Source organism: Peromyscus leucopus, chromosome X, assembly GCF_004664715.2.
Source record: "Peromyscus leucopus breed LL Stock chromosome X, UCI_PerLeu_2.1, whole genome shotgun sequence".
In the NCBI taxonomy this organism is placed as follows: domain Eukaryota; kingdom Metazoa; phylum Chordata; class Mammalia; order Rodentia; family Cricetidae; genus Peromyscus; species Peromyscus leucopus.
Window position 1 is genome coordinate 34498255 of NC_051083.1, and position 12424 is coordinate 34510678.

Here is a 12424-nt window from a genome sequence, read left to right on the forward strand (position 1 = left end):
CTTAACCTACTGCTGTCACTGAGGCCATTTTAATTGGCCTGCTGCTGTTTCTTCTTCTGCACTGAGCACCAAGCAACAGTGATCCACAACTGCACTCTGGACTTTTAAAATAGTAACTAGAAAAAGGAGACAGCCTGTGGACAAATGAGGCCCTTAGTCAGATGGAAGCTAAGCTCAAAGAGGGAGGAGATCAGCTCCCTCCCCAGAACAGGTCCAGAAAGGCCACAGAAGTGAGTTGACCTGCATCTTGAGAAAGAAAGACGCATCATGTGGCAAGGAGCATGAGCTCATGTGGAGGCACAGCACAAGCAAGGGTGTTTTGGTGTGGAGATGCTTACTAGAGTACATGAGGAGGGATGAAGGCTGGCGGGGGTGGGGGGGAGAGAAGGAAGAGGAGCAAGGAGTGGCCAGTCCATGGAAGACTTGTTGGAAGGTTTGGATAAATTCTGTAATCAAGACTCACTAGCAAGGACAGCCACATATTTAAGGAAAGTCACTTTGGAAACAGCACAGAAAATGGTCTCTTATTAGGTATTAGACAAGCTCTGGGAGATCTGGAGCACTCAGTTAAGACTCCACAGGCACAGTCTAACTGATCTATCTGCTGCTGGAGGAGCATGGGGAGGATAGAAATGCTAACATGAGAGCCAGTGAAGACTTACCTAACAACTGATGTAATGTGAAGGACAATGGAAATGTTGAAAGCAGCTCTGCGATGTCTAACTTTGGGACAGTTTGGAGTGTATAATATGAACAAGAAGTCTGAGTAATGTATACTAGTTTATGCCTTCAAGATGCTGAATTTGAGATAAACATGCAACACACTAAAATATGTACTTGGAAATATAGGTTTTGACTTATAGACAAATGCTAGCTAACAGAACTTTCTGAGATAGTGAAATGATTCATAGAATTATGTTGTTTATTCTGGTAACTACTAGCCACATGTGTCTATAAACAATGATGTGTCTAATAAGGCTAAGGAATTGATATTCCTCAATTTACAGTTACATATATGTAGGCACTATGGTGTAAGACAATGCAGCTTTAGATTAAATTCAGGGTCTAGGCACGGATTCAGGAGTCTTCAGTATGTTCCAAAAAGTATAGAAGGTTTACAAAACAAAGCTACAGTTAGCTTCAAAAATTGGTGATAAACACAAGGTACATGGAAAATGAAGTCAGGAAGGGAGATGAGAGCAAGTTCACTTAACACACTGATGCACGAACTGTCAGCCATAAATATTATGAAGCTAGAGGAAACTGGAAGTATGGCAGGGACAATAGCCAGCAACACTATGTTCAGGGAGGACTTGACAGGCAGAGCACTGGTCAAGGACAAAGGACTTGGGAGTCCAGACAATATTTAAGGGGACTGAACAGGTAAGATGCAGGAGATAAAAGAAAATCAAGGACAAGTCCCACAGGGCCAAAGGAAACCAAGCATCAAATTAAGAATCTAGTATTGAAAGGATGGAGGGTGTGTGGAAGTGTGAAGAGTGTGAATTGGGAAAATAACGACAAGAAGGTAGTCACTTCTTTCTGCAGCTGGACTGTGGAGGAAATGAGAGATCAAAGTAGCTGGAAGGTAAACAACTTCCCTTTTTGAAGTACACAGAAACAAGAGTATCACCCACCTACTCAGGGGATGTTGTATTTCTGTGGCTACATCCACCAAGCCTGTCATTTGAAATCGCATGATTACATTACCTATCACTTTCCCTTCACATAACTTCCAGCCTGAATACACCATCCAACAATAACAAAACAAAATTAGAGATGTTCACAAGGGACCTATCCCCCAACTGTAAAAACAAAGAATAGATAAATAAACATTTAATCAGAAACCACATGCCAGGTGGTGATGGCGCACACCTTTAATCACAGCACTCTGGAGGCAGAGGCAAGTGGATCTTTGAGTTCAAGGCCAGCCTGAGTTCCAGGACAGCCAGGGCAGTTACACAGAGAAATCCTGTCTTGGAAAAAAAAGAAACCACAAAGGTTTACAAGGTTACTAAAGAATATCTTATTATTTGTTACCTTAAATTCAGTGCTGGCCTTCAAGTGCTACAGCACTGCTTGCTTCCTGTCTCATTCCTTAAATGGCACCAGATTGTACTCTGTGACCATCCCAAGAGCCTCTTTTCTCCTTGAGTGATAAAATTGACCTTGTCCTTTAACCATGTGTTGCCTTTCTGAACACGAAGATCAGAAAAAGCGGGACTGCCTGTATCACATCAAAGTGTCTTGGTACTATTGCCACAGTGGCTTTCAAACACTGATGAACTGCTAAAGTAGAATGAGACTAGGGCCAGTACATTTTCACTATGTTCCCTGAACACTTCTGATAGATACTCTCCAACATTTAGAGACCATTGCAATGATATCCTTTGTCTTGCTCCAGAAAAGGATTTCCACATGCCTCATTCTCATGGGCAAAGGGGTTGGCTCTTCTCTCTGGCTTCTTATCTATGGGACTCTTCCCTCCCTGACTTTAGAGCATGAATTAGCATCATCTGGTAAGCAGAGTCAAGATCTCTATATCCAGAATCTTCTGTCTTTCCAGGGAGACTCAATCTATCATCAAAGCTCAAACTCTCCTCATAGCTCTACTAGAGTTGCCTATATAGTTGTCTCTATATCCAAGAAAGGGAAGGAAGGTACCTATAACATTTAGATCCTAGACATATGGGTTTCCAAGTCCTCAGAAAACAGCCAAGTTCTGTCACTGTTAATGACCTAGAACGTCCGTGAAGTCCACGCACTCTGGATTTCTATACTTATATAAGTCCAGGTTCTGGCAACACAAACACTATAAAAAGAAAGGCAAGCCAATCTTCCCAAGCCCGCCTGGACATCAGATCACACAAGTCTGAGTGCCTGGATACCTGTCTTGTTCTTCCTTCTCCAGTCGTTCTTGCTCCTCTTGTTCCTTCTGTAGCCGAGCCTGACGTCTCTTCTCAGCTAGGATCTTTGCAGCTTCCCCTGCATCAGTGGTGCCTGCTGTGGCTTTTCCTGAGGCAGTCAGACAGGGAGCAGCAAAGAAACCCAGGGGAAATGGGCACAATGAGTCCACTCACGCAGAAGTGGACACAAAACTACTGAACTCGGTGTAGTGATGGCAAACACTGCCAAACAGTGTTAGTTAGTCACTAAGCCGAGGAAGCTACAGTGGGCTAGCTGTGACCCTGGGTATGTTCATGTCTCAGTGTGGGCAGGAAACAGTTGAGGACAGCTACAAGCAAGTTCCCTGACACTACCATCTCAGTGAACTCAGGACATGTCAGAGACTGTAAGGACTAAAGCTAGTGCTCTCTTGTGCAGAAGTACACATATAGGCTCTATGTGGCCATCTTAGCACTCCTATATGTCATAAGTTCCACAGTCATAAGCAGAATCAAGGCCTGGGTCTCCTCAGAAAGAAGGGAGGATTAAAAAACGATGAGCAAGTTGGAGGAAGTGTACAAGGGGATGGAGTTGTCCTAGGGCAAAACCCCTTCTCCCCCAAAACATGAGAGAATGACATATGGGTAAGGACTGAGGAAGAACTATGAGGGGAAGGCCACGGTTAACTCATAACATCAACAGAGAAGGTTTACCTGCACTGTGCTCAGCCTTTCCTCCTGTGGCAGAATGTTTCTCAGTAGCGTGCTTATCAGTGACATACTTCTCAGTGGCATGTTGTTTGTCAGTCATGTGCTTCTCAGTGGCATGTTGTTTGTCAGCCATGTGCTTCTCAGTGGCATGTTGTTTGTCAGCCATGTGCTTCTCAGTGGCATGTTGTTTGTCAGCCATGTGCTTCTCAGTGGCATGTTTGTCAGCCATGTGCTTCTCTAGAGTTTCTTCTATGGGTAGGCCAGTGGTCTGCTGAGCAGTGGCACCTTCCTTTTCCTTGTTACTCTTCTCCTTCTCTGCCTTCTTCTTGAGTGTTTCTTCACTGGGAATGGGAGGAAAGCGATACTTCACAGGAGACCCCATATATGGGGGCTTCACTGTCTTTGGAGACTGTGGATATGCTTTTGAAATTGTCCTGGAAAACCAAAACAAGGCCACATACTGAACTTGACCATAAAACTCTTCACAAGAAATTCTGTTCCAAGAAACTGTATAACTTCATCCTTCTATAGAAACAATTATAGGGCTTAGTGTACACATACATACACACACACACACACACACACACACACACACACACACAGCCAAAGTCATCCCAAAAGAAATACATGGTATCTATAAGATGGCTCTGGAAGAAAGATACATATTTTAAGAAATTCAGCTGGTAATACCATGTCCTATATTTATGTTTTGTGACAATGTTTAGGATGGTAACATGGTTTGGATATGATTAGTCAACTAAAGATTGTGTGTGTGTGTGTGTGTGTGCGTGCGCGCGCGCGCGCGCCATAGTGCACATGTAAGGTCAGAGGACAATTTTGTGGAATCAGTTCTCTCCTTCCATCTTTTTTTTATGGGCATTGGTTGCATTTGTGTCTTGCCTGCATGTATGTCTGTGTGAGAGGGGTCAGATCTTGGACTTACAGACAGTTGTGAGCTGCCATGTGGGTGCTGGGAATTGAACCCGGGTCCTTTGGAAGAGCAGTCAGTGCTCTTAACCACTGAGCCATCTGCTTTTATGCACTGAATCACACCACAGGCCTCAAGCTACACTTTGTGGGACTGGATTATTTACTATAAGGATGAGCTAGAATGAGAACCAGCCTTCCTTGCCTCACACAGACGTACCCTTTCATATGTGCCCAATTTTCTTCTTTTCTACCATGCAGCTACATCACCAGAAGCCCAACAAATGTTGGTACTATACTCTTCAACTACTATGCTTCTAAAAACTATGATCCAAAACAAGTATCTTTTCTTTATAAAACACCAAGCTCCAAGTATTTTATTATCATACAAAACAAGCTAAGACAGATTATTAAGCATTTTCCTATATCCTCTTTTTAGATGAACACTAGAGTTGGATTTGATTTCAACATATAGCAATAGACAAGCTAGCTTCATTTTATTTTATTTATTTTAAGCTTTATTATCAGAAAAAAAAACACATACCAAAATTAACCAGACCCAAAGACTATATAACTCAATTAACTTCTATACAGTTAGAACAACCATTTGGAACAGAAGCTGTGCAGAGAGCTCCATGTTTTAAAACTGTGAAAAAGACATATATCATGGTATTACAAAGGGTCACAGGTAGCCCAGACTGGCCCTCAGCTCACTATCTACAGCACACTGGTCTTGAACTTCAGATCCTCCTGCCTTAGTTTCCTAAGTGCTAGGATTATTACAACTGTGAGCCAGCACTCAGCCCATCATAACCATTTTTAAAGGTACAGCTGTATAACAGTAGGTACATCCATACTGTTGTACAACAGTTGCTGCCATCCATTTCCATTAAACAATACCCCATTCTCTCAGTCCCTGGTAACCACCATTCTATTCTACTTTCTGTTTCTGTGAACTTGCTTATTTCAGACATGAGTGAAATCATATATTTGTCCTTTCGTGTCTGGCTTATTTAAGTAAGCACAACACTTTCATGTTCCTGCTCTTTGTTTTGTTTCATTGTTTTGAGAGAGGGTCTCAAGGGTAGCTTTGGCTAGCCTCAAACTCACTGTGTAGCTAAGGATGACCTTGAACTCTCATTCTTTCTACCTCTACCTCCCAAGTACTGGAATTACAGGAATGCTCCACTATGCCTGGCTCAATCCTGGAAGTGGTTTAAAAATTACATTGAGAGAGAGAGAGAGAGAGAGAGAGAGAGAGAGAGAGAGAGAGAGAGAGAGAGAGAGAAAGAATGAGAATGAGTGTATGTGTGTGTGTGTGTGTGTGAGAGAGAGAGAGAGAGAGAGAGAGAGAGAGAGAGAGAGAGAGAGAGAGAGAGAGAGAGAGAGAACTTCTTGCAGGAGTCAGTTCTCTTCTTCAATAATGTGGATTCCAGGGATCAAACTCAGGTTTTCAGCTTTTGTGGACAAGCACCTTTACCTACTGAGCCATTTCACTGAGATTCCAGTATGTTCTCTTTAGACTTATCAAAAAGTAAACACTCAATGACTACTGGATAAAAGATAATAAAATAAAAATCTAAATGATCCTCTTAGATAAGAATGAACCCGGGTAAAATGTGGTAGTATGTTCTTGTAATCCCAACATTTAGGAGGATAAGGCAGGAGAATTTTGGAGATGCTGCTGCTTCAAAAACTAACAATAATATTAACCAAAACCAGGATGATAAACTTATGCTGGCTAGTTTTTTATATCAACTTGACACAAGCTAGGGTCATTTGGGAAGAGGGAATCTCAATTGAGGAAATACCTCTACTAAATTGGCCAAGGACAAGCCTATGAGGCATCTTCTTGATTAATGATCACTGTGGGAGGACCTAGCTCACTTTGGGTGCCATCCCAGGGCTAGTGTTCCTGGGCACTATAAGAAAGCAGGCTGAGCCTGGCGGTGGTGGTGCACACTTTTAATCCCAGCACTTGGGAGGCAGAGCCAGGCAGATCCCTGTGAGTTCAAGGCCAGCTTGGTCTACAGAGCTAGATCCAGGACAGGCACCAAAGCTACACAGAGAAACCCTGTCTCAAACCCTGCCCCCCCCCCAAAAAAAAAGAAAAGAAAAAGAAAGCAGGCTGAGAAAACCGTGAGGAGCAAGGAGCCAGTAAGCTGCACCCCTCCATGTCCTCTCTATCAGCCCCTGACTCTAGGTTCCTGCCCTGACTTCTTACAGTGATGGACTGTGAAGTCTAAGTATAATCAAAACAAACCCTCTCCTACCAAAGTCGTTTTGGTCGTGGTATTTTATCCTAGCCTAACTAAGCCAAACTGTAATGGAAACCATACTGTATTGTTCTCTCCTGTTGACAGTGTTCCATCTGTGCATTATTTTTCTATAAGCTGCAAAACTTATGTTTTACTTCAAAGAACATATACAAACATAGCAGAAAGTCTTGGCCACACATTTTTCTGTACTGTCACCAAGGACTGTAAGTACATTGTTAAACAGGCAGATCCTCAGTTGTCCTCCACCTTGGAAAGCCTCTGTCTGTTTTCTCAAGGTGGCAAGGGCCTTCTGAGGTACACAGTGATCAGAGCTATAAAGCACTACACATTTGTCATAACCAGTGAGAGTAACCGAGAGAGACTTGGTCTAATGTTCTACCACAATCAATAAATATGACTTGCTCTCCAGAACATTATATAGGTGCCATGGATGCCTTCATTCCAACGAGGGCAAAGGGGGCAGATATGAGATTTGATGAGAAGTCACAGTAAAGAATGTTATAGTATGGTGGATGGACCAAAACATTTTCTCCTCCCATAGACATTCCTGCCTTGATTCATTAAGGAGTCATTTTTAGTAATGGAAGACTGGCAAAAACTGCCTATTTTTTTCCTTGCACTCACCTCACTCGCCAAAGAGTAAGGTAAGAGTTTTCTAATCAGTGAGACTAAGTAAGGTGCTGGACACAAACAACCTGATCATTATAGTTCTCTTGCTACAGGGAGTTCTCTTGACCTACAGGGAACCATTATTTTGGGCTTCTCTAAGTAGTATGAAGAGATGGGCCCTGCCTCAGGGATCTGCAGTACACAGGTACCTCTTCTCATGAATGAATACATAAATGATGTTTTCTGCAAATACTACTCTAACCAGGAGGGGTCTCTACAATTGGACTATAAGACATTTTGCACAGCCTTGGTGCAGGGGGAGGGATTTGGACCTGCTTCAACAGAATGTGCCCGGCTGTGCTGACTCCACATGGGAGACTGATGCTGGAATGTCTTTTTGTACGCTGCAAATATGTGTTGCTCTGATTGGTTGATAAATAAAGCCATTTGGCCTATGGCAAGGCAGCTTAGAGGCAGGAAGGAAATTCAAAGAGAGAGCCAGGAAGAAGGCAGGGAGAGACGCTGCAAGCCACCACCAGGAGAAGCAAGATATACAGGTACTGGTAAGCCATGAGCCATGTGGCAAAGTATAGATTTATAGAAATGGGTTAGTTTAAGATGTAAGAGCTAGCTAGCGAGAAGCCTGAGCCACTAGGCCATACAGTTCATAATTAATATAAGCCTGTGTGTTTACTTGGGTCTGAGCAGCTATGGACCACGGGGCCACAGGAGCCAGGAAGGAACAGAAAACCTTCAGCTATAGGAGATATTGCCTTGGAGGAGGTGGGAATGGGGGGTGGATTGGGGGGAGAGCTGAGACAGGAGGAGGGAAGAGAAGGGAATCTGTAGTTGGTATGTAAAATGAATAGAAAATCTCTTAATAATAATAAAGTCAATATCAAATATCAAAAATAAAAATAAAAAAATAAATAGGAAAGTCTATGATGATTAATATTCACTGTCAAATTGATTAGATTTACAATCGACATGGAAACACACTCTTTAAAAAACTTTTTTCTTTTCTAAGACAGAGTTTCTCTGTGTAGCCCTGGCTGTCCTGGAACTCACTCTGTAGACCAGGATAGCCTTAACTCAGAGATATTGCTGCCTCTGCCTTCCAAGTGCTGGGGATTAAAGGTTTGCACCACCAGCACCTGGAGAAAAACCCACTCTTAATATGGGTGACGCCATCAATGAGGTGGGATGCTGAACAAAAAAGAGAATGCTAGTGCTTCAAGCTCCTAGTGCCATGCTTTCCCCACCATGATAGACTGAACCTTCAAACTGTGAAGCAAACCCACCTGTCCTTAGGTTGCTTTTGTCAGGCATTTAGTCACAGTTATGAGAAAAGGAACTAGTATAAAGCCTGAACTGGCCACAAACTTAGCAGCCAGAAAGTCACCACCTGAATGCCAACATGCCATTCCTGTCTGTCTGCTCTAAATGACTCACTAATGCAAAGATGAGGTCACACTCTCTCTCTCTGTCTGGCAGAAACCTGCAGTTCTGTCAGATCTATAATGGCCATGTGGAAGTTAACATCCCACCACTCATTGTGAGGTTCTGCTATAAGGAAAACTGGCTCAAGTACTCATGACTACACAGGAAAAACAAACAAAACCCTTCTACCTGGGTTTTTGTTTGATTTTTCGAGACAGGGTTTCTCTGTGTAGCTTTGGCGCCTGTCCTGGATCTTGCTCTGTAGACCAGGCTGGCCTCGAACTCACAGAGATCCACCTGCCTCTGCCTCCCAAATGCTGGGATTAAAGGTGTGCGCCACCACCGCCTGGCCTTTTTACCTGTTAAGTGAGAATAGTTTACTTGGGATAAAATTCAAGAAGGCTGTTTATAGTCCCCCATCCCAATCCCTCATTAATAAACAGAATAGGACCCGGGTGGTGGTGCACACCTTTCATCCCAGCACTGGGAGGCAGAGGCAGGCGGATCTCAGTGAGTTCGAGGCCAGCCTGGTCTACAGAGCGAGTTCCAGGAAAGGTGCCAAAACTACACAGAGAAACCCTGTCTCGAAAAACCAAAAATTAAAAAAATAAAAATAAACAGCATATGCTAATACACACAGAGACACACACACAGACACACAGAGACACACATGGGAGGAGGTGTAATGAGCAACCAAAATATAAAATGTAGTCTTGAAGTTCTCAATTTTAACTGTATATAGAATTTCCAGAACATCTTGCCTCTATATATGTTGATATGGATTTAGCATCCTACTGGGCACCATGCAAGAAGAGTACATCTTGAACAAGTCACAGCTGGTCTGGCAGGTTCCATGGTTCTCTAGCCAAGCTGACTTACAGTACTGCAAGCCAAAGGAAGCCTGGTAATGCTATTTTTTTCTAGTTCCTGGAAATAGCTATCTTAGCTGAGGAAAGAAATTAAACATAACTTAATTGGAAGAAGCCATCATGCTTTTTATAGAGCTTTATTTTGAAGTATCTCTACACCTATTTATTCAGAGCCAAATTGTTAGTGAAGTAGGCAGGAAATTGCTATTAACCACAGTTTTTTGTTTTTTTGTTTTTTTTTTTTTATAAGAAAACCAGTTCTCTCCAAGACTGCAACTGTTCCCTGAGACAGAGCCTGCCAGCACCTGACTGGACTAAGAGGTGAGTCTGTATCCTCATACCTGAACACCCCAGCCCCTAGGCTTTGGGCCCAGGGGCACAACCCTGTGCCCCTCTACCACCGACCATTGCAGTTCCAGTTTCAGGCCAGTTGGCAGACAGACCTCCTGCAGACAGGTCAGACTACCATCATCCCCTATCAGACCCTGTATGCCAAGCCCCACCTCTCCCAAATCCCACCCACCCTCCAAGACTGCAACTGTTCCCTGAGACAGAGCCTGCCAGCACCCGACTGGACTAAGTTCAAGATTTGAAAACTGAAATCGAGACAATAAAGAAGACACAAACTGAGGGAATGCTGGAGGTGGAAAATCTGAGTAAACAAACAGGAAACACAGATGCACGCATAACCAACAGAATGCAAGAGATGGAAGAGAGGATATCTGGCATTGAAGATACGGTAGAGGAAATAGGTTCTTCAGTCAAAGAAAACACTAAAGCCAACAAAGTCATGACCCAAAATGTCCAGGAAATTTGGGACACCATGAAAAGACCAAACCTAAGAATAATAGGAATAGAAGAAGGAGAAGAATACCAACTCAAAGGCACAGAAAATATATTCAACAAAATCATAAAGGAAAACTTTCCCCACCTAAAGAAGGAAATGCCTATAAAGATACAAGAAGGTTACAGAACACCAAATAGACTGAATCCAAAAAAAGTCCCATTGCCACATAATGATCAAAACACTAAACATACAGAATAAAGAAAAAATATTAAGAGCTGCAAAGGAAAAAGGCCAAGTAACATATAAAGGCAGACCCATAAAAATTAACACCTGAATTCTCAACGGAAACTCTTAAAAGCCAGAAGGTCCTGGACAGACGTTATGCAGACACTAAGAGACCATGGATGCCAACCCAGACTATTATACTCAGCAAAACTCTCAATCAAGGTAAGATGGATGCCCCAAGTTGCAGAGGAACTTTGAGTGACTGTCCATGCAGCCATATGTTTCTGCTAGGTAATATTATGTCCTTCTGGGGTCTTTGATAGAGTTAAAGACTAAATAATTAGAGTTGTAGTTTTCCTTAGTTATGATAGAAAGTAGATTATATATAAAACTTTGGACTCACCAAGATAGGATAGATAATGGAGTATTTTCTCTAAATTTGCCAGACACAAATGGACTGGACATTGTGAATGTAATTCTTGATAACTGTTCTTATTGTATATAGTTTTACTATGTTAAAGGTTGTGGTGGTATTGTGTATTCTAATAAATTTATCTGGGGTCAGAGAACAGACAGCCACTAGATACAAAGGCTAGAAAATGGTGGCACTCACACCTTTAATCCTAGCATTCCAGAGATAGAAATCCCTCTGGATCTCTGTGAGTTCAAGGCCACATTGGAAATAGCCAAGCATGGTGACACACGCCTTTAATCCCAGAAAGCCAGCCTTTAATCCCAGGGAGTGGTGGTAGAAAAAAAAAAAGATATATAAGGCGTGAGGATGAGAAACTAGAAGATTTTGGCCTGGTTAGGCATTTGGCTGGTTAAGCATGTGGCTGGTTAAGCATTCAGGCTTCTAGCAGCAATCAGCTGAGAGCCATTTGGGATGAGGACACAGAAGCTTCCAGTCGGAGGAAAAAGACCAGCTGAGGATCTGGAGAGGTGAGATAGCTGTGGCTTGTTCTGTCTCTCTGATCTACCAGCATCGACCCCAATAACTGGCCCCGGGTTTGATTTTATTAATAAGAACTTTTAAGATTCCTGCTATAAAAGGTAAAACCTTTCATTTTTATTTAAAAAAGGGGGAAATATTGTGGAATTAGCTGAAGATGTGTTACATTCATTTATGCTGTGGAATATATGTTTAAATGATGCAAAAAATAAGTGCAATGGCAAGAATAACTCTCTGGAGACAATTTCACACTTCTGAACATGAATGAACTGCAGAGTGGGACCCAAAAGTAATCCTTCCCACCCCTGCCCCACATCCTGAAATCTGGTTTTTCTATTTTTCTTCGATTTGATTTGATACCAAGTATGGTGAACACAGTCTACACACTGGCTAGGAGAGAGGGTTCTGTGATGGAGTCAGTACAACTCAGCCAACAGTTTGAAATTTATTATTCTCCAGAGAGAAAATAAAACCTATAGCTGGTTTGTGTCTCAAAAACCAAAACCAAAAACAACAACAAAAAAGAAAACCTATGTACATTACCTTACCCTACAGACTGACACCATAGTATGAGATACTAACAAGGACTCAAAACCCCTGCCATGGAGCTTCTATCCAAATTTGTGACCTGAATCTAACCTCAAGTAAACACCAAACCAACCTAAATCAAAGGCCATCCCTCAAATGAACTAGCTTATATGTCAAGATCATGAAAAAAAGTAAGACTAAGGAACGGTTAC

The 12424-nt window shown here is 42.4% G+C and overlaps 1 protein-coding gene across 6 annotated transcripts in view; it reads right to left on the reverse strand.

The window, feature by feature from the left end:
* Positions 1-12424, reverse strand: part of Map7d2 (MAP7 domain containing 2) — a 124140-nt gene that overhangs the window by 15170 nt on the left and 96546 nt on the right. For 3 of the 6 annotated variants that reach the window (XM_028873237.1, XM_028873236.1, XM_028873231.1), the window contains 2 exons: positions 3600-4030; positions 2889-3015 (listed from right to left, as the gene is read on the reverse strand). In XM_028873237.1, the coding sequence (XP_028729070.1) occupies positions 2889-3015; positions 3600-4030 (558 nt within the window). The remainder of the gene's footprint in view (positions 1-2888; positions 3016-3599; positions 4031-12424) is intronic. The other 3 variants (XM_028873232.1, XM_028873235.1, XM_028873233.1) reach the window with 3 other exon arrangements.